At 52.1% G+C, this 27,217-nt stretch overlaps 1 protein-coding gene across 1 annotated transcript in view; it reads right to left on the reverse strand.

Annotated features, from left to right (window-relative positions):
* DHX32 (DEAH-box helicase 32 (putative)) overlaps window positions 1-26,311 on the reverse strand; it is a 35,253-nt gene extending 8,942 nt beyond the window's left edge. The window contains exons 1-6 of the mRNA XM_004580182.2: window positions 25,949-26,311; window positions 15,190-15,383; window positions 10,753-11,125; window positions 3,576-3,821; window positions 2,392-2,491; window positions 2,137-2,295 (exon numbers count right to left, since the gene is read on the reverse strand). Coding sequence (XP_004580239.2) covers window positions 2,137-2,295; window positions 2,392-2,491; window positions 3,576-3,821; window positions 10,753-11,125; window positions 15,190-15,383; window positions 25,949-26,227 — 1,351 coding nt within the window. The 5' untranslated portion in view covers window positions 26,228-26,311. The remainder of the gene's footprint in view (window positions 1-2,136; window positions 2,296-2,391; window positions 2,492-3,575; window positions 3,822-10,752; window positions 11,126-15,189; window positions 15,384-25,948) is intronic.
* Between the last annotated feature and the right edge of the window lie 906 nt (window positions 26,312-27,217).

Genomic DNA, 27,217 nt, shown 5'->3' on the forward strand with positions numbered 1-27,217 from the left:
CCTGCACCAGAGAGAGCCCCCGCAGGCCCTGGGAGCCCTCTCCTCCTAGGGCCAACGCTGGTCCATGCAGACCCAGCAGGTTCTGTGCCTGCACCAGAGAGAGCCCCCGCAGGCCCTGGGAGCCCTCTCCTCCTAGGGCCAACGCTGGCCCGTGCAGACCCAGCAGGCTCTGTGCCTGCACCAGAGAGAGCCCCCGCAGGCCCTGGGAGCCCTCTCCTCCTAGGGCCAACGCTGGCCTGTGCAGACCCAGCAGGCTCTGTGCCTGCACCAGAGAGAGCCCCCGCAGGCCCTGGGAGCCCTCTCCTCCTAGGGCCAACACTGGCCTGTGCAGACCCAGCAGGCTCTGTGCCTGCACCAGAGAGAGCCCCCGCAGGCTCTGGGAGCCCTCTCCTCCTAGGGCCAACGCTGGCCTGTGCAGACCCAGCAGGCTCTGTGCCTGCACCAGAGAGAGCCCCCGCAGGCTCTGGGAGCCCTCTCCTCCTAGGGCCAATGCTGGCCTGTGCAGACCCAGCTGCACTGTCCTGCCTTCTCGAGTCCTCCGTCTTGCCTTAGGTGCCACTCCTGGCAGTCTGTTGTGGATTCATTCCTTTTTTCACAAGCCAAGGAATCACAGAGCATGCCGAAACCAGTGGTCCGGCAACCAGCAAAATGAGTTCTGAGTTCAAGTCCAGACACAAAGACGGCAGCTGGTGTAGTCTGGCCCATACCAGCTGGTTCCACCCAATTTCCATTTAGGTGCCATGGCCTTCCCAGGATAACAACGGCAGTGCTGGGGTACTGTGCCCACTGAAGTGGTTAGTTAGTCCTAAGTTCTGACCCAGATGCCGCTTGAGACAGAATGTCAGGGAAGCAAAAGGGAAGCTGACTTGAAGAGCAAGTCCCTGTCGAGTGGCCTGTTACCAGCCTGTAGCTTGGTCATGCCACATTCATTTGCACATGGCTCACAGCCCCTGAAAAGGGTGGCCGCTTTGCTGCGCTGGCAGCAGCTGCTAGCATCACACGCTCTTTGCTTCCAAAACTGTGAGTCAGAGTTAACCCACAGTTAGGGTTTCCCTGAGCACAGCAGAAAACGGTTGTATGGGTACTGGTGGGAGACAAAATGCCCTCTGTCCTCAGTTCCCAGCTCTGAGACCAGGGGGGTGGCATAGCAAGCAGGGAATCCTCCCACTGCACCGCGCCGCTCGGCTCTGCTGCTGGAAATCGCCCACACTGTCCCTGCCTCTCTTCCCCTGCCCCGTCCTGAGCAGGAAGATGCCTGAGCTGTTGGCTGTTGGTGATCCAGCAAGAAATAGGCCACGGGTGAGAGTGGCGCAGCAGTTGTCACAGATGAAATCTGTTTCTCTAGGGGGAAGCTTCTGGGACAGTTTCCGCAGCTGGTTCATTTATGATGAAACCAAGCCAGCGGAAAATGGAACACTGTCAGGTTTGTACAAGTAACTCCTCTTTCATGGCGCTCACTGGGGTATTCAGACTGAAACTCCCTGGAGAGGCTGTGGGGCAAGGACCACCAGTGTCCCGGAGACACTGTGGCCAAGGCGTGATGGTGCTCAGTGTCCTAGGTGGCAGGAGATGGCGCTGGCCCTCAGGCTGTCAGTGCTGGGCCTCCAGCTGTCTGCAGCAGCCCTGCTCCGGCGACAGGCTGCCTGTCTCTCCCGTTTAGATCTCAAGCATCTTTATGTGACCCTCTTGCTAGAAATGGCTGATTCAAATTCCACCCACCGCTGAGACACTAGGGAAAGAACAGATCTAAACTAGCCTGTCTTCCTACGTGCCTGGAATTCTTACTGGCAGCGTGTGACCAAAGGACCCCAGAGCAGGCAGTGTGACGCCACCTGGCCTGTCCATGGGGCGGGTCAGGTGGCACTCCCACACACGCGGCATACCTGGTCTGTTCACGGGGCTGGTCAGGTGGTACCCCCACACGTGCGGCATACCTGGTCTGTTCACGGGGCTGGTCAGGTGGCACCCCCACACGTGCAGCATACCTGGCCTGTTCACGGGGCTGGTCAGGTGGCACCCCCACACGTGTGGCATACCTGGCCTGTTCACGGGGCTGGTCAGGTGGTACCCCCACTTGTGGCATACCTGGTCTGTTCACGGGGCTGGTCAGGTGGCACCCCCACACGTGTGGCATACCTGGCCTGTTGAGGAAGTTGCCATGGCCCAGGCCTGCGATATCTATCCTCTTCATGAATAGCACCATGCTTGTCAGGTTGGCTTCCTGCATTTCCGCTGGCTTCAGGGGCCTCATGTCCTTGGAGGCGAACTCCTCAGCATACAGACAGAAGAGCTTACCTGAAAGAAACCAGGAGCAGGGCTCAGGTGTCACACCCCCCTGCCTCTGGCCTAAGCTCACGGAACAACACGGGCGTTCAGCGTCCTGAGAGCTACCTGAGGAGGACGAGCCCAGAATCTGCTTCCGGATCTCTGCCTGGCTCTGACTGATGGGCTGTGTGACGAGGGAGGTGGCTCGGATTCTCGGGTTATACACCTGCAAGTGGAGACAGTGTGTCCGCATCAGCAACCCCGGGCCCAGTGGGCCGGCTGCGAGCCCCTTCCCGCTCAGTGGCACATGGCAATCACCAAGGGTCTGCATGGCTGGGACAGACACAGCAGGTGTTCTGCCGGAGGAGGGGAACACAGTCCCTGCTGCTGTCACGCCCCAGGCACGCACTGGGCAGTGCCATGTGGCTGACATGACTCTCAGTGCAATGCTGGAGCCTCCAACGTGTCGTGCACATCCACTGGGGCCTCAGTGACCTGCTGTTTCAGGCATCGTGGCCATGGGAAGAGAGCAGCCGCGACCCACCATGGCTGAGCGGCAGGTGAGGCTCTGGGCACCCTGACTGTGGAGGGAACCATGAGCACCAACCCTAACTGCTTCCAAGGCAGCCTTCATGGCCACAGGGACTGCTCTGTCCTGGTCAGCGAGCTGGCCACTCAGGAGGCTCACAGTTTCCTGTAGGGATAAAAGTCACTCGACATCTGACGACAGTAACTGGATGGATAACCAATGCGTAAAGCCATGGCTTCCGCAGGCTCCTCAGGACTGGCCCCTTCTTCTTCTTTTGTAACTTATTTAATAGTAATAAAAAATGCATGAATAAGATCAAGGGGTAAAAATTTTCTCACATCAGTTAAAAGCTTAAATTTGCTAAAATTAAAGTCACTGATTTTAAAACTCATTTTAGTCATAAGACTACAAGAAGGGACAAAATTTTAATTAAGGGGCTACCAAAAATGTCTGTCAGATGTGCCCAGAATTCTTTCAGGAGTCACAAAATCTGTTTTGCTGGTCCCTAACCTGAAGACACCAGAGCGACAGGCAGGAACATGGCCTCTGGACGTGGCTGTCAGGCTGAGCGCGCGCCCCTGCAGTGCCAGTTGGTTTCACCGGGGCCCAGGAACCAGGAACGGGGCGGCACTCCTCCCTGGCTGCACCAGTTCTTCCTCACACGTGTGACCTCAGGGCACAAATACCACCTTCCTCTTCGAGCCCATCAAAGGGTACGGCCCCCAGCAACGGGTGCTCGGCTCTCGCCCACAGCCTGCTGGGGTGGTACAGCAGTACCTACCTTCCTTCTTTCCACACCCACATCAATAACAAATCTGACAGTGTTGCTCCAGACCAAGGACTCGCCGGGGCTGGTGGTGAGCACCACTTGCCGCTGCGAGGCCTGGCCCGGCCTCTCCGCCTCGGCGGTCGGCTTGAACGGCGCGCATTTCTCTCTTGGGTACAGGGGAACCACCAGCAGCTCTCCGAGATCCGGGCTCAGGTGAGCACCTTGCTCACAGACGATTTCATAGGCTTTTTCAATGTCCTGCAACAGCGAACAACAAACATCCTCCATGAGAAAGAAGGGCAACACACACAACTTCAAATAAAAAGTCTGAGTTAAATGAAAGTTGAGACAACACTGCGACAACACTGCATAAGGCAAGCAGGAGAGAAACACCTGTGCTGTGGCCTGCCTCTCTCCTTTCATTTTGAAGATTTATTTATTTCAAAAGCAGAGTAACAGAGAGGGAGGGAGAGACATATATGTAAAGCAAGAGAGAGTGCACATCTTTAAATAAGAGGAAGAACGGATGAAAAAACTTGTTAGAGAAGTCAAATATAATTCATTCACAAATTCACTGCTTTTGGTCCAAAGCATTCTTCCTCCTGCGAAATGTACCATTTTTGCCTTTATGTATTTATCCTTCCGTATTTTCAACTTGATGCAATTTCACATACCTGTTACCAATGGCAAGTAAACCTAAAACTTCCCACATCAGTGACAGCCCACTCTTTTAAAGTTTTATTTACTTGAAAGGCAGAGTGGCAGAGAGAGAAACAGAGAGCTCTTCCATCCACTAGTTCACTTCCCAGAGACCCACAGGATTAGGCCTCGGCCAGGAGCAAGGCGCTCCCTCCGGTGTCCAGTGTGGGTGGCTCCCTGTCTGAGCATGAGCAAAAAGCTGGATCGGAAGTGAGGCTGATACGCAGTGCAGACGCCAAGGGGCAGCTAACCCCGCTGCACCAAGCGCACACGCCTCATTGTCCTTCCAGACACTCCGTGGTCGACACACCGGCATCTCAGCGCTGCAGTAAAGCGGGCAGAGACTGCTCTCTGCTATTTTCTTGTTTTCATGATTCTGACACTTAAAAATACTCTTTTAAGCTGCCTGTCTTTTGCGGTGAAGCCACCAGCTGGGATCCCTGCACCCGCATCAGCCCAGCTCGGCACCCAACACCGACCTTTGGCTAGCAACTGCAGTGGGGGCAGCCGCTGAGGGCTCAGCTCGCTGGGCCCTGCCGCCCACGTGGGAGACCACATTTAGCCTCTATCCTGGCAGCTTTTCGGTCACCTGGCGAATGAACTGGGGATGGGAGTTCTCTCTCTCTCTCCTTTCAAATAAATAACAATAAATACAAAATCTGCAGTGCCAAATACGTTAAGGGAAAATTATCATTTGCCACACTCCTTTACACCAGCACCTGGTCCAAAGGCTGCCAGAGAGGCATTCCAGGCACACTGCACCTTTCAAAGCACATTTTCTGTGTTTCTGAAACAAAAATCTCTTGCTGTGATTCACACTGCCTTCAGTATTTCCAAAACTACCTCATCAAGGGTCTAACCACACTCACATGGGGGAGCCCTATTTATCACTCATTAGGTTCACAAGAAACCTCAGAAAGATGGCCTACCCGCCACTGCAGGACAGACACCAGCCCCCCCCACTGCAGGACAGACACCGGGCTTCCCCCCCACTGCAGGGCAGACACCGGGCTCCCCCCCACTGCAGGGCAAACACCGGGCTCCCCCACTACTGCAGGGCAGACACGGGGCTCCCCCACTACTGCAGGGCAGACACGGGGCTCCCCCACTACTGCAGGGCAGACACCAGCACCCCCCACTGCAGGACAGACACCGGGCTCCCCCCCCACGGCAGGGCAGACACCGGGCTCCCCACCCCCACTGCAGGGCAGACACCGGGCTCCCCCACCACTGCAGGGCAGACACCGGGCTCCCCCACTACTGCAGGGCAGACACGGGGCTCCCCCACTACTGCAGGGCAGACGCGGGGCTCCCCCACTACTGCAGGGCAGACACCAGCCCCCCCCACTGCAGGACAGACACCGGGCTCCTGCCCACCACTGCAGGGCAGACACCGGGCTCCCCCCCACTGCAGGGCAAACACCGGGCTCCCCCACTACTGCAGGGCAGACACGGGGCTCCCCCACTACTGCAGGGCAGACACCAGCCTCCCCCACCACTGCAGGGCAGACACCGGGCTCCTGCCCACCAAGCAGGGCAGACACCAGCCTCCCCCACTACTGCAGGGCAGACACCAGCCTCCCCCACCACTGCAGGGCAGACACTGAGCTCCCCCACCACTGCAGGGCAGACACCGGGTTCCCCCACCACTGCAGGGCAGACACTGAGCTCCCCCACCAAGCAGGGCAGATACCGGGCTCCCCCACCACTGCAGGGCAGACACTGGGCTCCTGCCCACTGCTTACTCCCCAAAAGCCTGCACATCAGAGCAGAGCCAGGGGCTCTATCCAGCTCTCCCAGTTCTTGGGCCATCACCACAGCCTAGCAGAGCCTACAGCAACAAGAAGCTGGATGAGAACAGGCAGGTGCCAACTCCAGGCAGCCCGCGGTAGGAAGTGTGCCGTCTGCAGCATGCCCAGGGCCACCCCAATCACAGACGTTAGGATTGAATTCCAGTCTCTGCGTCTCCAACTACATCATGTGCAGAAGGGGACAGAAAATCGGCCTAGACAGAGCAGGTCCCTCAGGTTCTGGATGTGGGTGAGCCTTCTCAGGCAGGTCAGGGAGTGTGCAGCTGCTGAGCTGGCCGCATCAGCAAGCCCACAGGGACTGCTCTTATGCCCTGCTCTGCTTGCAGCTGGCTCACTTGGCGCAGACTGCTCCAGTAAGTGATCAGGATGGCTTAATCTTAGGAACAAAAACTTGCCAACGGCATGGGAGACCAAGTTGGAGTTCTGAGATCCTGGCTGGGCTTGATGCAATTGTGGCCGTTGTGTGCACTGGGGGAGTGAGCCACAAGATGAAACAGTTTTCTATATCTCTGCCTATCAAAAAGAACAAAAAAAAAAAAAAAAAAAAAAAAAAAGAAACAAAAAAGAATCAAATGTGTCTGGCGTCTGGTTTCCAGCCTTTTGTCAGTCGCATAAGCACCAAAGGAAGACACCATAGGCACTGGCCCTGCTCCCACAGCAGAGTGATGGAGGCCATGCAGTAGGTGTGTATAACACGAAGGTGTGAAGAGAACAGCTCCCTGACTGGCAGGGCCCGGGGAGCTACCAGCTGCTTAGCAGGGCTAAGTGGATTCATCTCTGACCACCTTGACGCAGTTTTCACTCCCCTTCGCATGGACACTCAACCACCCCACTATGTAATCTATTGAGGCATTGTCTGCCCCTGTGAGATGGCTTTTACAACCAATGTGAGCTTAAGAGTTAATGTTACTGAGGATGTCCTGGTGAGTGGGCCTTTAACTACACACAGGAGTATAATTAAGTCCGTGTTGTTTACCCATTGCCAGAAAATCTGGCCCAGATATTTATCATGCTTTCTGGGGAATGGCTTGATAAGAGGAACCCTAAAAGTTATCCTGTTACTGTGACCCTAAAGGTCATTCTGCTATGACAAAGAATATAGTTACTATGACCCTAAAGGCCATACTGCTATGACGAAGAATATAGCTACTGTAACCCTGAAGCCTATCCTGAAGCCTATCCTGCTAAGGCAAAAAATATAGTTACTGTGGTCTTAAAGGTTAGCCTGTCCTTGCAATTCTTTAGAATATAGAAAATGTAGCTGTTTTAGTTGTTTTCATAAATTTTTAGCTAAAGGAAATATAGGGTGATTTCACTAACATCATAAAGAGATATTTTTGATTATTGTTTGATCACTTATGAAGTTGTAAAGCCTGCAGTTGTGGAGGAATGTAATGTTTATAACTTTTTGTTTTAGATCTTCATGTTTTTTCTCTCTTGATGTATTTCTCCCATTTAGTGATAGATAAGTTGTAGAACAAGAATTGTATTAGGAGTGTATTACTGCATAAGATGTGTTGTCTACTGAAAAACTCTTGGTTGCAACGTTGGTATGGATAATGCCTTGCCTAATACTGAAACAATTTGTAGAATTGTCTTTGGGAACACTCGCTCATCCATTGTAGAGTTGAAACTTAAATAGAGTAACTTAGCTCATTGCTAACTGCAATTCTTTCCGCTGTTATTTCCCTTGCTTTAACAAACGGTGAGCTTACAGACCTATGGCCAACTAATGTCAATAATCCTGATCCCCATAGAACAAGGCCCCAGTCCTTTTAACTCATACAAGATAGGGGTCTGGTTGATACAGATGGCGCCTAGGTTATAGCCCAGACCTGAGGAGAGCAGATGAAGACTGGCAAGCCAAGATAAGCAAGGAATGTGGAATCCTTCCTCAATCCTTCCTCAGGAAGTTGTAAATTGTGCCCCCCTGAAGCTGTGTCAATCTGCCCCTAAGAAAAAACTTTGTACTGCTTTTGTATAAATAAAGCGGACAGCTTTCTCGTTTTGTCCACTACGATCAAGGAATCTGGTGGTCCGTCTCCTTCTTTCTCTCTTCACGCCTCATCCACGCACCCTTCCCGAGTTCCGAACCTCGGCTGGAGCTGGACTCCGGCAGCAGAGAACCCCAGGGCTACACTGACCATTCCCAGCAAGACTTCTAACCTGCTGACACCTCCTTTGTGACAGCTCATCATTTCACAATCGTCAGTCTGGACACAACTGTTAAGTCTCAACTTCTGTTTCCAGGTTAAGAGGTCACAGGCTGAATGACAGGTCACAGCCCAGCCGTGTGGCCACTTGGGGAGTGACTCAGTGCATGGATTATTCTCTATCACTCTGCCCTCAACAGATGAAAGTGTATGCCATAAAACAAAAACTGGCCATTAGTAAACGTCTCTCGGACCACCTGGGTTGGCTCTAAAGTTTATGTAGAAATCGGGAGAGCTTCAGATGGTCCACAGCTCTACCATGGATTTCTGAGCAAGGCCAGTCTTCCCAAGAGACAAACCCCGGGACCATACACAAGGACCACAGCTGGCAAGGATGGCCATGAGGCAAGGCCCTTCATGAGCCAAGTCGCGGGCTCAGGAGGCGGGGTGGACGCAGGCGCACCTGGCAACTCTGTACAATTCAGAGCTGATGGAAAGCAGCATCCCCAATGCCTGGCTTCTAGGTGAGGCCCTGGCATCCGGGCACTGCAGTGGGGGCCTGGGGCCCCACCCTCTGAGTCTCAGGACAGCAAGGAGGGCGCCTCTTGTGCCCACTGCCCACCAGAACCTGGTCAGTGGCAGCCCCCAGCACTCTGGATTTCACCCGGCACCATCGTTCAGTATCGCCTTTCCTGCCCAGCCTCAGGAGAGCTCACCTGCTTGGCAGAACTGCACCAGGAGAGCTCACCTGCTCGGCAGAACTGCACCAGGAGAGCTCACCTGCTTGGCAGAACTGCACCGACGAAAGCCTGAGGGTGCAAGGTCCCTGTGCCATCGCTGCAAACACCACAGGCCACCCTCCTCAATGTGCTTAGTCCACTTTGTTTCCCAAACAATCCGTTTTGGAGTTTCTGCTTCTCTGACTCGAAGGATGACCGCGCATCCTGTTCATCTCCCCTCTCCTCCTGGGGCACGGGCAGATGCGCGCGCATCCCCTTTGCAGCCAGTTGACCGACTCCGAGCCTTTCTCCCACTCTTACCAGCTCCCCTTTCTGAGGCTCCAGCCCGCTGCACTGACAATCCTGAATCCTTTCCGTGAATCCTGCGTCCTTATGTTATGACTTCCCTTAGGACTCAGCTGAAGATTTTTTTTTAAAGATTTATTTATTTTTACTGCAAAGTCAGATATACAGAGAGGAGGAGGGACGGAGGAAGATCCTCCGTTCTATGATTCACCCCCTAAGTGACCACAAGGCTGGTGCTGAGCCGATCCAAAGCCAGGATCCAGGAACTTCCTCCAGGTCTCCCACGCGGGTGTAGGATCCCAAAGCATTGGGCCGTCCTCGACTGCTTTCCCAGGCCACAAGCAGGGAGCTGGATGGGAAGCAGGGCTGCCTGGATTAGAACCGGCGCCCATATGGGATCCCAGCGCATTCAAAGCGAGGACTTTAGCCGCTAGGCCACTGTGCTGGGCCCTCAGTCGAAGTTCTTAAACCATGCCAGCACAGGCAATAACAGAATAAATCACAGTAATAGTTGTAAGATTCACTGCTCATAAGAATGAATATCATCTATATATACACAAAAATCTGATAAATATGCTGTAGGTATACAGACTGAAGCCTGCAACGCCGGGCCTGTCGCCCGTTACCCTGCCTGGAGTAGACCCGATACTTCTCTTTGGGAGTGCATGAGCCCCGGGGGACAGGGTTCTGACGCACGGCTGTGTCTGTGTTCAGCTGGCAGCTCAGCCCCCTAAAACCATTTCCGCTCTGGTCTCTGGCTAATCACTAGGACCACCATGTGTTTGGGTCATGGTCTACATGCTTTCACTATCTGGGAAAATGGGGAGGAAAAGCAGGCCAGGACTGAGCCTCCGAGAGGAGCGGTCAGTCGGGTTCTGCAGACCCTGCTGGAGAGGGAGGAGGGGAGCACAGCGGCCAAGACAGAGGAGCTTGCGCCCTGAGCAGTGGCGCTCGTGTCAGGTGGCTCTTCCCAGGGAACATGGTATCCGAGGGCCAACAGAGGGCAAGGACACCCTCGTTCCCACCTCCCACCGCACCCCAAGGGCCACTGTGGGGACAGCTGGGTACTGAACTCTGAGCCAAGTGCTCAGCCGCTCCCCTGACCTTCACCAGACGCACCACAGCACATGCAGGAGGCCCACAGCACCTGCAGGAGGCCACAGCACATGCAGGAGGCCCACAGCACCTGCAGGAGGCCCACAGCACCTGCAGGAGGCCCACAGCACCTGCAGGAGGCCCACAGCGAGCTTCCAGGGCTGGGAGCAGAGGGTGCCGGGGCACCCTGCGGCACAGTGCTGCCTCTCTGTTGCCATGCCAAGCCACCACCCTTGTCCCTCTTCAGGCACACGTTTTAATTACCTGCCTGGTTCTTGCGAAGATTCACAGAAGAGTGTGACAGAAGCCAATATTTAAGCAGCTAATTAACACGCACAGATCTGAGTGTTTTAGATTCCCAAATAAACACTGGGCTATGGGGCCAGTTAAGACACAACCCACTTACTTGCTCACACGCCAGGAAGACGACAATGTCGCCCTTCTCACCCGAGTGGTGGATTTCCAAGACCAGGCTCAGAATGGTCTGGAAAGTGTCCTGCTGGGCCCCGCTGAGGTACACCACCTCCACCGGGTGCTTGCCTCGGACTTCGATGAGAGGCACGTCTCCATAGTAGGAGCTGAGCTTGCTGAGGAGCAGCGGGGAGGAGTTGATGATGAGCTTCAGTTCCGGCCGGGCCAGCAGGACGTCTTTGAGAAGTCCCAGCAGCACCTCCGTGGCGATGCTCCTCTCGTGGACGTCGTCTAGGATGATGACCCCATAGCTGCCCAGAAAGGGGTTGGACATCATTTCTCTCTGCAGCATGTCATCGGTGCAGTACCTGCAAAGCAGCAACGGCAAGGTCAGGCCACGCCAGCCCCGAGTCCCGCCAGGCCTTCCCAGCAGCAACAATGCCTCCCCCACCCCCGTCTTAACTGGTGTTTCTGATGCTCTGCTGGAGCCTGGATTCTCCCAGACTAATAAAATCTACAGACCCACAACACAGACAAACATACATGAGTAAAATATGCACCTGCTGTATGTGTTCACACAACTCTCACCCCCAACATCAAAGAACAACCAAACCAAAGCCACTTACAAAGCAAACACCTATTTGAGGCCATCGGGGAAGAGCAGGAACCTCTAGCGATTTGCATGGAACTTCCTGGTAGTTCTATTTTGGGGGTGGCCCCTGGGTAGGCATAGCCTCATCTCCATAGGAGAGAACATTCCAGGAACAGATGTGGGTAAAGGTCTGTGAGAAGCAAGAGTCGCAGGCCAAGAGCAAGCGCATGGGAGTGGGCTGGAGGGCAGGCAGTCCTACGAGAGGGACAGCACTGCTCTCTGCAGGGCGTGGGGCTGGCCTCTACTGGCATCAGGAGGCACATGGGCTGTCTGAAGCATGACTTCACTGAATTTCAACGGGGTGGAGTTTGGGCTGGGGTCTGAGTATCCTCCACTTTAATGGAAAACTTGGCAATGCCATGGTGTCAGGTGTGTGATGGGACTGGCATGTCAGCCATGACTGTTTTATTATGATTTACAGGTCATCACGGGAGCATGGTCACACTGGGCACCTACCCAGCGATGGCCCCAGCCCCTGTGGAGGGAGGAGGTGGGCTGGGCTAGCGCAGGGAGCTGCGGCACACACACTGCAGCTACAACACCTTGGCTCTCTTTGCTTGCTACTTCCCTTCCCACATCTGCTCTTGGGAATCATATTTCTTTCTTTCTTTTTTTTTTTTAATTGAAACGTCAGATACACAGAGAGGAGGCCAGACAGATGGTCAAAATCTTCCATCCGATGGTTTACTCCCCAAGTGGCCACAATGGCTGAAGTTGACCTTCTACACAGTGGTTCTGAGACTGTAATTTGCTAGTCAGGTTGACCCCTGCTGGCCCAGAGCACAGCTTAGATTTGAGAAGGGGGGTGTCTCATGTCCCCTGGGACTGATGTAGAGTGGCCACAACTGCTGTGTAAGCAATTAAGTTTAAGTTGATCACATGCTTTAGATGTAACAGGCAGGAGGTGACCCTGGGACCAGCCCTGAACCACACCATGGCTCCTAGCCTCCAGCAGAAACCACTAAGAAACCACTGAGTGTGGGAGTATTCTTGGGGATCCTGACAAGTATCCAAGGGAGAAAGAAAAGGAACAAGCATTCAGTAGGCTCCAGGGGACTCCGGGTCAAGTGGGGGTGCTGTGACTTCAAGGCCACAGCACCATCTCGTGTTTATCAGGAAGGAGGCCCAGAGAGGTGCGGTCCCTCCGGGGCCACAGCCAGGGTTGCTGTCTGGGGGTCTGTGTCTCCTGGGGTGAGCAGCCTCAGGGCCGCCTTTCTCTGCTCCTGCTCTCGCCCCACGATGTGCCAGATGAGCAGTGGTAAGTCGCTGCTTTTCTACCACTTGAGGAAACATCCCGATTACCACAGCACTCCACTCCACACAAGACACAGACACGCGCAGATCCTGTGTGCTGCTCAATCACCGACCCAGAGGCATGGCGACTACTGTCATTCCAAAACACCTTGTTCTAATCTGTGCTACTTCTTTGGCGTAGAGAAATAAATCTCCACTCCCCTTTCAGCAGAACTCATCTACGCCCCAAGAGACGGACAAGGCGGCTGTGTTCCGGCAATGTGCTAGAATTCGTGAGAAACATGGGACAGTGACTTCATGGAAAATCCACTAGTGAAAAACTGGGCAAATGGAGCCTCTATGATGGACTGTGTCAATCACTGGATTCTTCAACGACCTCATCGTGCTTGGAGTGGCGAGACTGGCAGCAATTCAGAACTGTTGAACTTGAGCAAGAATCTCGGAGCATGTCCCACATCTGGGACCTGGGGTGGGTGGGAGACTGGGTGGGGTTCCTCCCTCAATATCCCCCTTTACCTCAGATACATGCAGGAAACAATATGGAAATAATAGTCTTACCCACTTTCCTGTAGCCCTTGAATCTTTTTATCCTAATTAACGTAAAGATTGCCAAAAATATAATTAAAAAATGGAAAAAGTTAAAAAAAAAATCCACTAGAATGGGCAAGAAGGCCTCCCCCATCACATAAACACTAACGAATCACAGAGCTTGGTCCTAAAACTTACTTATACATCTTCGTTTCATTCCTACCTAACACAAAGAGGAATATCTTACCTTTATGTTAGTAAGTTACTGTGTATATAAAGCTTTAAAAAGTGCTGGCATGATGGTGTAGTGGCTAAAATCCTTGCCTTGAAAGCACTGGGATCCCATACGGGCGCTGGTTCTAATCCTGGCAGCCCTGCTTCCCATCCAGCTCCCTGCTTGTGGCCTGGGAAAGCAGTCGAAGACGGCCCAAGCCTAGGGACCCTGCACCCGCGTGGGAGACTCAGAAGTAGTTCTGGGCTCCTGGCTCCTGGCTTCGGATCAGTGCAGCACCATTCATTGCGTTCACTTGGGGCGTGAACCATCGGATGGACGATCTTCCTCTCTGTCTCTCCTCCTCTCTGTACATCTGACTTTGTAATAAAAAAAATCTTTAAAAAAAGTAAGAAAATAGGAGCTAGGGAATCAGGCATTCGTAATTTTTAATTATCTTAATATTAATTAAGGAAAGAGCTGTTAAAACGTTTCATTTGAAAAATAACTACATTCACAAGTTCTTCCCAAAAGGTTCCACAGTCCAATGGTGTATCGCAGATATAAAATCAATGCATCAACTTTAGACCCCCAATCAGAATGATCATTTAAATAAAACTGAGATCATCTGAACGACTGCTTTAAAAGGGAATAAATACAGAATGAGTCTGCACCTTTTCCCCCGGCACGTGTGGGCCCGTCCCACTTGCTAGCTGCTGAGGAGGGGCTAAGCTTCAGAGAGCTTGTCGCATGCTTCTGGTCACCCACGGACCAGCGCACACCAACTCCACGCTGGGGAGACCAGAACTGCACCAGCGTGCCAGCAGCTGGCTTCGGCAGCCCAGGGCGTCCCTACCACTGTCAGAGAGCCACACACCCTGCATGGAGCAAGTGTGCAGAAGCCACCCTGGCCGGCTGGCCCAAGCCGAGCTTCCTACGTGCTGGGCATGGTATACAGGCAAGCCACACGAGCAGCCCGGACTCCTCAGCCGGCCCCTGGATGGGCAGGTGGCATCCCGGGGGCTGCTGGACAGGTACCCCGACCTGTGGGGTCAGATGTTAGACTGCCTGAGGACCACTGGGCCAGAAGCATGATTTTTGTCTTCTTTTTTCTACTTGTCCTTTTTTTCTTTGCGTCAAGCTTTTGAATACTTATTCACAGGAAATCTCACCACAACTCTGAACAACCACCAAGAGATTTACCCACTCGCAGCAAGTGCAGAGCGGGCTTTGGGGAGCCCACACAACCCTGAGAACGGCAGCTCGACAGTTGCAGCTCTAAAGCACCGTCACGGAGGGAGACGGCCAGCGCTCGAAAGCCCACAGGGAGTTTTCTCATTTACAGCATGGGAGAGCTGGGACCCTTGTGCAGCCTGAAGGAATGGGACAAGCCCAGAAGAGACACGGGCATTCCAAGGCACAGGGAATGGTGGACATGGAGGCAGACGCGTGTGGGCACCCAGAGGGACGGGGCCCACAGTGGTCGCAACAACGATGCAGAGCCGCCACGAGGCAGTGTTCTACAAGTAGAATTTGAAGCCTTTTGGGGGCCAAACTCACAACTTGTACCTTTTTCCTGAGGATGATGGGAGTCGTGGAAGAAGCTGGGATGCACAATTTCTGATGTTAGCAATACGAGAAAGCAACTGGTCTGTCAGCCAGGTGACAGAGACCAGCGGCCATTACTCACAGACGCTGGACACAGCGCAAGGGTCTGGCTCTTTTGGGACTGCAGCACCCACACCAAAGAGTCATCAGGGTAGCAGATGAAACTTCCAGAAACCAACCTCAGGATCGTTTCACTGGTACAGCAGTTCTCAAAAGGGATCACATAGCCAACTTCGTGACCAATGTTAACGTCCATCTCATCGGCTACCCGCAGTGCAAGCTGAACCGCAGTCTGCTTGTGGACCTGCGTGCATATCACGCCCCCGTGCTGGTAGTGGACGGAGAGGCAGTATTCAGCACACCACTGAGGAACCTTCAACGGGAAAGAGACAGGGTCAGCTCCCGCTGTGAGCACAACGGCAGACGGGCCGGCTTACAGCAGGGCCCTCCGATCCACCACTGCATCCACAGTGGCTGCAGGGCAGCGCATCTTAGCGAAGCTCTGAACGCTCGGCAGCACGCACGGCTGTTACGAGTAAATGGAGACCAGACCAAACACGGGTTAGCGGGGGAGCTGTGCAACCGTCCACCTCGGTCTGACTTCGAGAGGGAAATAAGAATCAAGGGCAAAACAGGGATATTTTTCATCTAGCCTGTGTGTCTGCAAAGGCTTACAGATTTTTAGATGTTTACTTTTGTTCTGCTTGTAAGAAAGTCCCATTTAAAACGCGGTTCTGGTATCAGCTCCTGCCATTTCAGCGATGTAGATGTTAAGTGGTCTTTACATGAAAAAAGAAGTGACTCAATTTTAAAGATTTACACTTAAATCTAAATAATCATAACGTATATCTAGGTAAGCATACTTAACACTTCTCTGCAATTAAGAGCCAAAATATTCCATTACCTTATTATCTGACGACACTTTGAAATAAACCTAGTGAGATGACCAATCATCTCGATTTGGAAAGAGTCAACCACACACGGCTGCCCGAAGCCATTTCATTTTTAAAGCCCTTTTATCTGGACCCAGCATGATAGTGCATTGGTTAAAGTCCTCACCTTGAACATGCTGGGATCCCACCTGGGTGCTGGTTCTAAAACCAGCAGCCCCGCTTCCCACCCAGTTCCCTGCCTGTGGTCTGGGGAAGCAGTTGAGGACGGCCCAAAGCCTTGGGACCCTGCACCCGCGTGGGAGACCTGGAAGAAGCTCCTGGTTCCTGGCTTCGGATTGGCGCAGCTCCAGCCGTTGCAGCCACTTGGGGATGAACCATCGGACAGAAGATCTTCCTCTCTGTCTCTCCTCCTCTCTGTGTATCTGCCTTTCCAATAAAAATAAATAAATCCAAAAAAAACCTTTTATCTAAAACATACTACAAAAGCAACTGATTTTTATCAACCTCATTTGTAACAGAATGCCAGCAGAACCAGCGTGTTTGTTCATACACTGCAATCATAAGGCGCTGTCAATAAGCCACATTCTATTGCACACATTGTTAAAACGATTCTCCTCAGACTGTCTTAAAATATAACTAAGGTGTTTGGAAGTTGCAACATTTTGAATTATCTTCAGATTTACTAGACTCATGAAATTCTGGGGTTTTGATCCTCTCTGTAATTTGAAGAACAAACCTAACTTACAGAATGTATTAATCATTCCAAATGCTGTTTGATAACGTATCCCTCATGACTAACAGCACACAGCACTCTCTCTACAGTAAGACAGGTTCAAATCACAGCCTTTACTCAATGCCTGCTTCATTCGATGCAAGGCGAAAACTTAGGAGGCTGCTTTCATGAAGCCTGGACCGATGGCCAGACCCAGGAAGTCCAAAGCTGGGGCTGCAGGTCTAGCGCCCCGCTTACCTGCTCCACTCTCCACCATCCTAGGCTCTGGTGTACTTACCTGTAAAAGCAGTGGGCTGAGTGAGGGACTGCTCCCCGCAGGGCTCCCCGCTGCCCCAGGTGAGACCTTGCAGCACAGTCCTGGGCTGCTGGCCCTCTGCCAGAACTAATCCACCTTGCTAACTCAACATTCCCAGGACTCAAGAGATACTTGGTGAAAGACATGTTGATTTCTTTTCTTAATTTTTTTAAGATTTATTTATTTTATTACAAAGTCAGATATACAGAGAGGAGGAGAGACAGAGAGGAAGATATTCCGTCCGATAATTTACTCCCCAAGTGGCCGCAACGGCCGGTGCTGTGCCGATCCGAAGCCGGGAACCAGGAACCTCTTCCAGGTCTCCCACGCGTGGGTGCAGGGTCCCAAGGCTTTGGGCCATCCTCGACTGCTTTCCCAGGCCACAAGCAGGGAGCTGGATGGGAAGTGGAGCTGCCGGGATTAGAACCGGCGCCCAGATGGGATCTGGGGCATTCAAGGTGAGGACTTTGAGCCACTAGGCCACGCCGCCGGGCCCGACATGTTGATTTCTTAAACTGTCCAGACACTTTTAAATTCTTTGATTATATGTCACCTATCTTTAGTCTCCAATCTATGTCAGAATTCACAGAAGCTTTTGTCTCTGTCACTCCCTAGTAGTCAATTTTTATTGTTGCCACATCCTTGCTGTTTAAACTGACTCCCTTCGCTTCAGGGTCCACAGCTGGGTCCCTAGCCAAGATGTCAATCATCCGTCATGTGAAAATGCAAGGAAACTGCTTGTCTGAGTGAGCCTCCCATATCTAACAGAGGATCCAAAGCACGGCAGAGACAACAGCTATCTACACAGATGCAGTGTCATACTCTGTAAGAAGGGAGAAGGCCTGGGCTCGGGGCTCAGCCAGGGACCCACGTCATAAACTCGGGCAGCCTACACAGTGCCCACTAGCAGCCAGTTACACAAAGGAAGAGAGACAGTATCTCAGGACTTCAAAAGTACAAACTCCAACAAGAGCAGCATTAAGCTCTCTCTTCTGATGGCACTGGTGATAAGTTCTAACAGCCCGGGGGAGAGCCATCCGAGGGTCACAGAGGTGACCAGGGCCGAGGGGGAGGTCAGAGCTGAAATGGCTCTGTGGGGCACACAGGCCAAGGCCTCCAGCTGGCCCAGGGGCAAGCAACCTTGCAGAGGCAGCACAACCGGAAGCGGCCCTGTCTTCCAGTGTTCGGTGAGCATGATGCCACCACATTGCCACAGGAACCGGGAGACCTGCTGGCAGTGGGACGTTGCAGGGACTCTCACAGCATCCAGAGCCAGCGCTACGATAACCATGGAGCCTGTCCTTCTCCACAGTGAGAGTGGCCATTGAAATGACGGGGTGCCCCTTCCTGCAGCACCTGGCCACGCAGACCGCGCCCCCTCCAGCCCTGCTTTAAGGCCAGGCACCACTGTCCTGTGCTCCAGAATCCTCCAGGTTTCCAAGCTCCCAACCGTGCCTTCCTGACTGCAGTTCATGGAGCTCTGTCCAGGCACACTAATGTCTCACCCACACGCCAGCTCAACAGTGCCGTCTTTGGCCCTCTGCAGACAGCAAACCACTGAGGGAGTCCGCCCTCGTGCTCAGCACTGCACTGTCCACAGCACGTGCTGCGTTCTGGTGTGCCTGTTGACATCGCCCAGGCGGCAGCCGAGCAGGAGCCAGGGCTGCTGGCAGGGAAGCCACGGCTGTGGCCCTTGCTGCACAAGCTGTGCCTCCTCCCTCTCAGACAATGACAGTGACTCTAAGCCAAACTGCAAACTGAGCAGAAAGAAGAGAAACGCCAAGTTCTCGGTCCCGTTTTCTAGAACTCCCACTTTTCCTGATCTGAGTCACCACGGGCAAGCTGAGGCACACGCTCTGGAATGACTCCGCAGCAAGCCTCAAAGCACCGGCTGAGAAGACGCATTCCAGGACACTGCAGATGCTACACACGTCACATCACACCATGTCACATCTCGAGGAACTCCGGCGTCTGCCTGCTCACAGGCGTCGGGCAGGCAACTGCAAATGACTTTAAAGCACTAATCTTTTTTTTTTTTAAAGATTTATTATTTATTTTATTACAGTCAGATATACAGAGAGGAGGAGAGACAGAGAGGAAGATCTTCCGTTCGATGATTCACTCCCCAAGTGAGCCGCAACGGGCCGGTGTTGTGCCGATCCGAAGCCAGGAACCTGGAACCTCTTCCGGGTCTCCCAAGCGGGTGCAGGGTCCCAAAGCTTTGGGCCGTCCTCAACTGCTTTCCCAGGCCACAAGCAGGGAGCTGGATGGGAAGTGGAGCTGCCGGCATTAGAACCGGCGCCCATATGGGATCCCGGGGCTTTCAAGGCGAGGACTTTAGCCGCTAGGCCACGCCGCCGGGCCCTTAAAGCACTAATCTTTACTCAGCATAAGTTGTACAAGGTGGTTAAAAAAAATTGGCTTAAATATGAAATAAATAACCCTATTTGTAATGCAATTTGCCTGGAGTTTTGGCAATAGACACGCCCCAGATCTACATATTTGATCTAGAAGCTTCGTGAATTGAAGTGAGTAAACACTTTCATGATAAATTCATTTCATAATCTTTTCGGGTTCTATCAGCGCCTTCCCTAGACACGCTCCTGTGTCTGTAGGTGTCCTGCATGGGCAGTGGCACGGATGCCCTGCCGTTGCCCTGCCTTACCTGCTGCTGCCGGAGAAGGAGGCACTGGGCCTCCGCCCGGCCTGCTGACACAGGGAGGCGAGAGGAGTGCAGGCCTCGTCCACTGCAGGCAGGGACTAGGGGCCCACGCCACAGAAAGGCAGAAAGACAGCCCAGGGTCTGGATTCACAAGACCTCCAACAGGAACCTGCGGCCAGACCTGGGTCCGTCAGCGGTGTGCTAGAGGCCTCATGTGCACAAGCTCTCCTCGCTGCCACTGGGGCCAGAGGACATCCTTCCAAGTGCTGCCAGACCCTGTGTGTGTGTGTGTGTGTGTGTGTGTGCGCGCGCGCGCCTGTGTGTGGTTAAGCAAGAAGGAGGGCCATGTGGAAGATGACCTTGGCCAAGCACACCACCCCCTCTGTTATGCCTGGCACAGCCCTGTGCCAGTGGCCCCCAAGCCCTCATCTGGCGAGTCCGTGCTGCAGAGCTGCTTCCTCTTCTGCTTCCTGCTCTTAACGGTCCCCAGCGTGTGACATGAGCAGTGCCGAGGCTCCCCCAGCTCCTTTTAGGCTGGGACCAGAACCAAGGCTCCCCAAACTGAAAGCACCTTACTGCATGCCAGCTCCTCCAGCTGAGTCCTTCAGTGACCCCTCAGCACCAGGTGTCACACAGCCCCAGCCTGCTGTCACAATGCACACAGATCCGGGCACGGAGTGAGGGCGTCAGGCAGCACCCACTGGAAGTCAGTGTTGGGCAAGGAACAGGTGTCCTCGGCCACTCAGCTGTTTCATGGCACCTCACTGACCCACCTGCCTAGCGACATTTTGGGACCAACGCTGGAGGCAGAAGCCAGTAGCACAGCTCTGCGACTCCTCCCTCTCCTGCAGGTGTCTGCTCTGAGAGCCTCGTGGGAAAAGGCTGTGGGAGCAGGGGGGCTGTCCACCCCTCCCCACAGCAAGGACACCGCTGCCGCACAGCACCTCAACCACAGAACCCATGGACAGGGTGGCTCTGACCTGACTTGAAGTAGTTTAAATTTTTACAACTCGGGAATAAAAAAGTGTCACATAAACTCTGTAGCCAAGTTGTTAAATAAACAACCAGTGCTTCCAGCAGACACACTGGTTTGGAACAAGCCCATTTTCTCACTAGATTTGTGCTTATGCTGAGGATACACACTGCTGCCTATCTTCCTGCCTCCCCCCACTTAACAGAAAACCAAATCAATTAAAATGATAAATAAGTTAAAAAACACAAGCCTGGCATGATAGTGCAGTGGTTAAAGTCCTCGCCTTGAACACGCTGGGATCCCATATGGACACCAGTTCTAATCCCGGCAGCTCCATTTCCCATCCAGCTCCCTGCCTGTGGCCTGGGAAAGCAGTCAAGGACGGCCCAGAGCCTTGGGACCCTGCACCCACGTGGGAGACCCAGAAGAGGCTCCTGGCTTCAGACTGGCTCAGCTCTAGCCGTTGCAGCTGCTTGGGGAGTGAGTCATCGGACGGAAGATCTTCCTCTTTATCTGCCTTTCCAATGGAAATAAACAAATCTTTAAAAAAAAAAAGAAAGAAGAAAAAAACACAAAGGAAACCAGTGCCAGGCACTAATATAGCACACAGTAAAAATCCTCAGTTTTACAGATCGTGTTTGCTAAAAGGAAACTCATGGAGCACATATTTAAAAGCCCTTTTTTTTCCTTTGCATTTTAGTGTGGATTTAGCATAGATTAGCAATTCTGGAAACCAGCTGTGAGCACTGGAAGACTCCAGACAAGTAAGAGAAGGCTCTAGATGCCTAGAGCCGCAGGCATAGGGCGGAGACAAGCCAACCCTGCAGGCCACCCTGCATTTGGGCTGGCAGCCTCAACTCGGGGTCTCTGAGACATGGGCCTGACTTTCTACATACTGTTCTCCACTAGAAGGACGCAGGACTCTGCAAGGAATGGCTGCTTCCTGGCCTGGCACAGGGTGCACACATGTTGAGCCCGGCACAGCTCACTGCATGCGGAAGCAAACTGGTCAAAGGCCACGGGGTCAGGCCAGAAGACGGGCTGCTCGGAGGCTGCGGCCATTGGCCACCCCAGAGAGCACTTCACTAGAGAATGACTGACAGCTGTGGAATAAAAGGAAGCTAATGTAGCCCATGGACACAAATAAATGACCAGGTAAATAACAATGACGAAAGAATTTCAAATAATAAATGCAGAATGCACACCAGAGTGATATGAACCATCATTTGGTTACAGCTGGCATAATGACTGAACAGTAAAGCTTGCCAAAGGATGCTGACTCTGAGTGTGGGCTGGGAAGCAGCTTTGCCCCGTCTTAGAACAGCTATCTGTCAAATGCTGAGGGGGAGGTATCCTCCCTAAACAGCAGAGAGCCAGGCAGACAGCTGCTCAGCCAGCACTGACCTCAACCTCTCGGCCAGGGAAGAGTGGACTCGCTGTGCCTTCTGACGCAGCTCGCTGTAACCTTAAAGAACAGCAGAGCTGCCCAGACTGGGGGACCTCCCACAGCTCGTCAACTGGGAGTTGCAGGCCTGCAGCCCACGTTAGAGCATCCAGGCTGGCGTCCAACTCTGCTCCGGTTCCAGCTTCTCCCTGGTGGCCATCCTGGGAGGCAGCAGGCGGCGGCTCAGGGAGTCCCTCTCCCCAAGGAGGACATGGACTGAGCTCGGGGACCCTGGCTTGGCTGGTCTCACCTGGCTGCCACAAGTATTTACACAGTGAATCAACAGAGGGGCGCTCGCTCTGTCTGTTGTCCATTTGTCTGTAACTCTGTCTCACTGCTTCTCAGAGAGAGAGAGGGAAAGAGGCCTTTACTCTGAACACAACGCCAAGGTCGCCAAGGTCACCAAGGACACACAGACCAGGGCGGTGCTTCAGACTAACGGACACAGAAAACATTAACAGTGAACTGCAATGTAAAGTTGAACTAGAAAAAAAAAACAATTTTCTTATATATTGGTGGGAAATTGATGAATGCAATTCCGCAGAAATTATTAACACGCCCTCCCAACAGTACATTTCAGGCTCAGATGCTGACATGGGACTGTGCATGACTGTTCAGTGAGCACTCAAGGAAGCTTGGGGAGCTCAAAGCCATCGTGACCTCCACTTACTCAGGGTTCAGAGTAAAGACACACATGTCTGTGGTGGAAGGAAGTGGGAGGAGAGAATGATGTGTGCGGTACAGAGTTACATTTGGGGCACCTGCATGAATAATGAGAAAAATCTCATGACTATCTTTTTTTGTGAAATCTGAAATTATTACAAACTTTAAAAATGTTTAAACTTGCCGTTTGTCCATGGAACTCAGGAGACTTTACACTCATTTAGTTAACAACATTATCTTGATAAACAGAAACCATTCACTGTAATAACAACTCCTCCCAACAACCAATCACAATAAAATCTTAACACTAAAATACCAAGATTAAAAAATATCCACTGTCAAGTCCATGCCTGCTTCACACTGCATTCCACAAGCAGACGTCAGAGATAATAAGCACTGTGCAGGCTGCAATATTTATTAGCGGGGAAAATTCCTTTCATTCCAGCAGGAAGGCCAGACGTTAAGACACACTGTGTCATCCAAAGGCAAAAGACAGGTGACCTCTGTGGTCTGTCGTAATGCTTACATCACAACAGCCTTCAATTTCAGGGTAAAATATATATCTCATTTGAATCGAAACTCAATTAGAAATGCTTGTTTTTCCTACATACTGGGTACTGAGGGCGCAGCATCCTGAAATGAAGATGCCACCCTGGAGTTCACCTGTCTGGCACACTGGCTACCGGGAGAAACTGCAGACGTGTGAGGTCGGGGGTGGCCCAGCAGGTGGAAGCAGTGTTACCCTGCCCAGCAACCTTCCCTCTGTTAAAGGGGTCCCACCTCCCCGGTTCAGCTGACCCAGGCTCCTCCTCGCTCCTCCTTCCCCTTGCTGAAGGAAATGATGACATTGAAGCCTGAAGTTTACACCTCTTCCTTGAGGTCTACTCCAACCTTGTGTTCACTCATCTGGGTGTTCTCCCATCTCCACACAAGGTGCACCTGTGTGTGTTCTGTTAATCTGTCTTTTGTTACAGGGAATGCTAGTTAAGAACTATGAAAGACAGAAAAATTTACTTCTGTCTTAGCAACATTACCCTGATTCATAAAAGAAAAAGAAAAGCTCACTAGCACTGCATGAGCAGGACCCTCGGAGCGCGCCCCACAGCGGGGACCTGGGCGGGTGGGAGGCTGGGTGGGGCTTCTCCCCCTCTCTCTCCCCTTACCTCAGACACAGAAAGAAAGAATAGTATTAATGTGGAAACAATGGACTTACCCACTTCCCTGTAGCCCTGGACCCTTTGTGCCCTAATCAACTATGCAAGATTATCAAAATAAAAACAAAAAAAGAAAGAAAGAAAAGCTCACTAGGGTTGGCAAAGGTGCAGTGCTGGCATCCCACACAGGCAGAAGTTCAAGTGCACTTGTGATCCAGCTCTTGCTAAAGCACCTGAGAAAGCAGCAGAGGACGGCCAACTGCTCGGCCTGCCGTCTAGTGAGACACAGGTGTCTGGCTCTGGCCTGGCCCAACCCACTGGGGAGCGAATCAACAGAAGGGAGACCAGCTTCTTCTCTCCCAAATAAAGAAATAAATCTTTCATAAAACAAGTAAGACAAGGGCGTTAGAATAGGGCAGCTCCAGCATTTTAAGTTCCCTCATTAGTAAACTAAAGCCCAAAGTACACACTAAAATGAAACTGGAGACTTCAGCAACCAGAGCTGCCAGCTAATCTCCAATTCTTTTTTTTTTTAAAGATTTATTATTTTTTATTACAAAGTCAGATATACAGAGAGGAGGAGAGACAGAGAGGAAGATCTTCCGCCCGATGATTCACTCCCCAAGTGAGCCGCAACAGGCCAGTGCGCGCCGATCCGAAGCCGGGAACCTGGAACCTCTTCCAGGTCTCCCACGCGGGTACAGTGTCCCAATGCATTGGGTCGTCCTCAACTGCTTTCCCAGGCCACAAGCAGGGAGCTGGATGGGAAGTGGAGCTGCTGGGATTAGAACCGGCGCCCATATGGGATCCCGGGGCGTTCAAGGCGAGGACGTTAGCCGCTAGGCCACGCCGCCGGGCCCTCCAATTCTTACCAACCCAACACGTGCTGTCTCCCTCCCTCCCGAGCAAGCTGGCGCACGGAGCCTCTTCCGGCCGAGTACTGCCTGACTCGGGCGCTAGTCTGTCTTCACACCAACAATATCGTTTTTTTTCTTTTTCTTTTTTTTTATTTGAAAGGCAGAGCTACCAAGAGAAGGAGACAGATACAGGGAGAGAGAGAGAGATCTTCCATCTACTCTTTCACTCACAAATGACCACAAGAGCCAGAGCTAGGTCGGCCCGAAGCCAGGAGCTAGGTGCTTCCTCCGAGTCTCCCACATGGATACAGGGGCCCAGTGACCCAAGCCATGCTCTGCTGCTGGACTGGAAGTGGAGCAGCTGGGACACGAACTAGTACCATATGGGATGTCAGCACCTCAGGTGCAAGCTTAGCCTCACACCCCTTGGCACCACGCCCACACATCTTCACTTTCAAACCCACACTGAGGTCTGTCATAACGCTAACCCTGTGCCCTAGACCCAGAGGCCCCAGGCCTGGGTCACAGCTGGTTATTTAGAAATAAGAATTTTTTGGTGCTTTTGAATTTTGGCAGCCACTTTACCAACAAGCACATGCACACATCCTGGTTATCAGACCACTGGGCACACAAAGAGAGGTTCATCCTTAATTCGCAATGGGCAGCAATGTCTCTCACATCTTTTATTTTTTAATTTTTTTTTCTAATTTCAGATATTTTATTGTGGAGGTTGGTATTTAATTTTATTATCTGACTTTAAAAAATTGAAAGCTAAGTAGACCAAATAAGGATTTTGATTTTAATACATCATGACTACTTTAGTTACTCTGTACAATTATAGGTTATGATTATTTAACACAGCCAGGGACTACAATTCCTTTTTTATCCTAGCATAATCCTGAAAACTTATTTTCCTTAGTAGTTGAGCAATTTTAAGTTCTTTGCCTTCCTAAAATGTCACTGCACTGATATTGAGCGAATGAGAATTATAGATATTTTGACCGTCATATAAATAATGCTAAGTCTCTCACATCTTTTAAAGTCTAATAGGTACAATGCACCAGTGAGAATGGATTTCTGCTTGCTATGAAGAGATAATTCAGTGGTACACTCAATAATAACCTAAGTATTACTGCAGTGCAGCCAGCTTTGGAACGCATGAAACTGAGTGACTTAGGGCTGCCCCTGAACTGTGAGTGCTGCCTGGTTTAGTGCGGTGGGCGACTGTGCTGTGACCAGCACGTGGGCGGGCAGGGTCACTCACCTGAGAGCTCTTGCCACATTTGGCGTCCCCTGAAACAATCACGACTTGGCTCTGCAGCAGGTTCTCCATAAAGGAGAACTTTTCTTTCCATATCGGAAGGTCCTCCCTTTCCTTGAGGAGCTTGTAGTAACGCGACGAGTACGGCAAGCCATCAAAAGGGTTCAGCTCCAAGTCCTCACAGGCCAAAACCCCTTCCTCGTCCCCATCGCTGGAATCCAGGGATTCTGGAAAGTAGCGCTTCTCCGGGGACGCGTTTGGACTTTCTAGCTCTGCTTCCATCCTGTCCCACGGGGGCTCAGGCGGCGGGCATGCCGCAGTCCTGCCGCTCAGTGACCCATCGCGGAGCGGCTGCAGGCTCGCTGACTCGCGTCCTGGGACTTCAGTCTCCACTGCCTGCTCCTCACCGAGCTGGCTGCCCTCAGCACTCCGCACGTGCCCCGACTGCCAGGAAACACTGAAAAGCAAACACAGAGCATGCTGTAAGGTAAGGCACAAATGCCGGAAGTAAGAATGCAGAGGCATGCAAGCCACAGAGCGTCGTCGCTTTCTCTTAGCCAACTATCTGCTGAAAAGGGCAGCTTCACTCGGGTCAGTGCGTGGGGCTGAGCTGGTGGCCATTGTTGCCCAGGCCGGCTCGGAGACCTATCTGGTGGCGGCCGGTGCCCGGTGCTGGGGCCTGACCCCCATTGCAGGCCTCTGCATCTGAGTCCTTGTGTGTGAATAGACAGCCCCGGGGGACCTGAGGGGGACTGTGAGGCTACCCAGTCACGTGGTCGCCTAATCCCAGCACAAAAGAGACGCCTGCCCCTATTAGGCATGCCTGGCCACAAGAAAGTCTGCAATTACTAAATTTTTTTTAACAGTCTAGTTTAAAGAAAAATGTTAGAGAAACTTTGCATTTAACATTTGCTTATGCCAGTTTGGAGAGTCAAGCCAGGGAAGTCAAGTTATTCTTTCGCTCCATCCGAGGTTTTGGCTATTCTTATTCATTAAGTCTTTTGTTAATTAAACCTGAACTCTACAGCATATTTTTTGAGATTCTTAAGACTTGAAAACCCAGGAATTTCCAAAGAAAACAACAACAACCCCCCACACACACACCTTTTATCCCAAAAGAAATCAGTTGTGAGGAAAAAATTTATTCCTTCCATGTCAGCTTCCGTTACCAACTACCAGTGATTAGAAAAAAAAAATCTAAATGTAACCAGCATTGCTCTTTCAAGCTAGTCTCTTTCAAAATTAAAAAAAGAAAGTCAAATTTGTAAATCA

Source organism: Ochotona princeps, chromosome 13, assembly GCF_030435755.1.
Source record: "Ochotona princeps isolate mOchPri1 chromosome 13, mOchPri1.hap1, whole genome shotgun sequence".
Lineage (NCBI taxonomy): Eukaryota > Metazoa > Chordata > Mammalia > Lagomorpha > Ochotonidae > Ochotona > Ochotona princeps.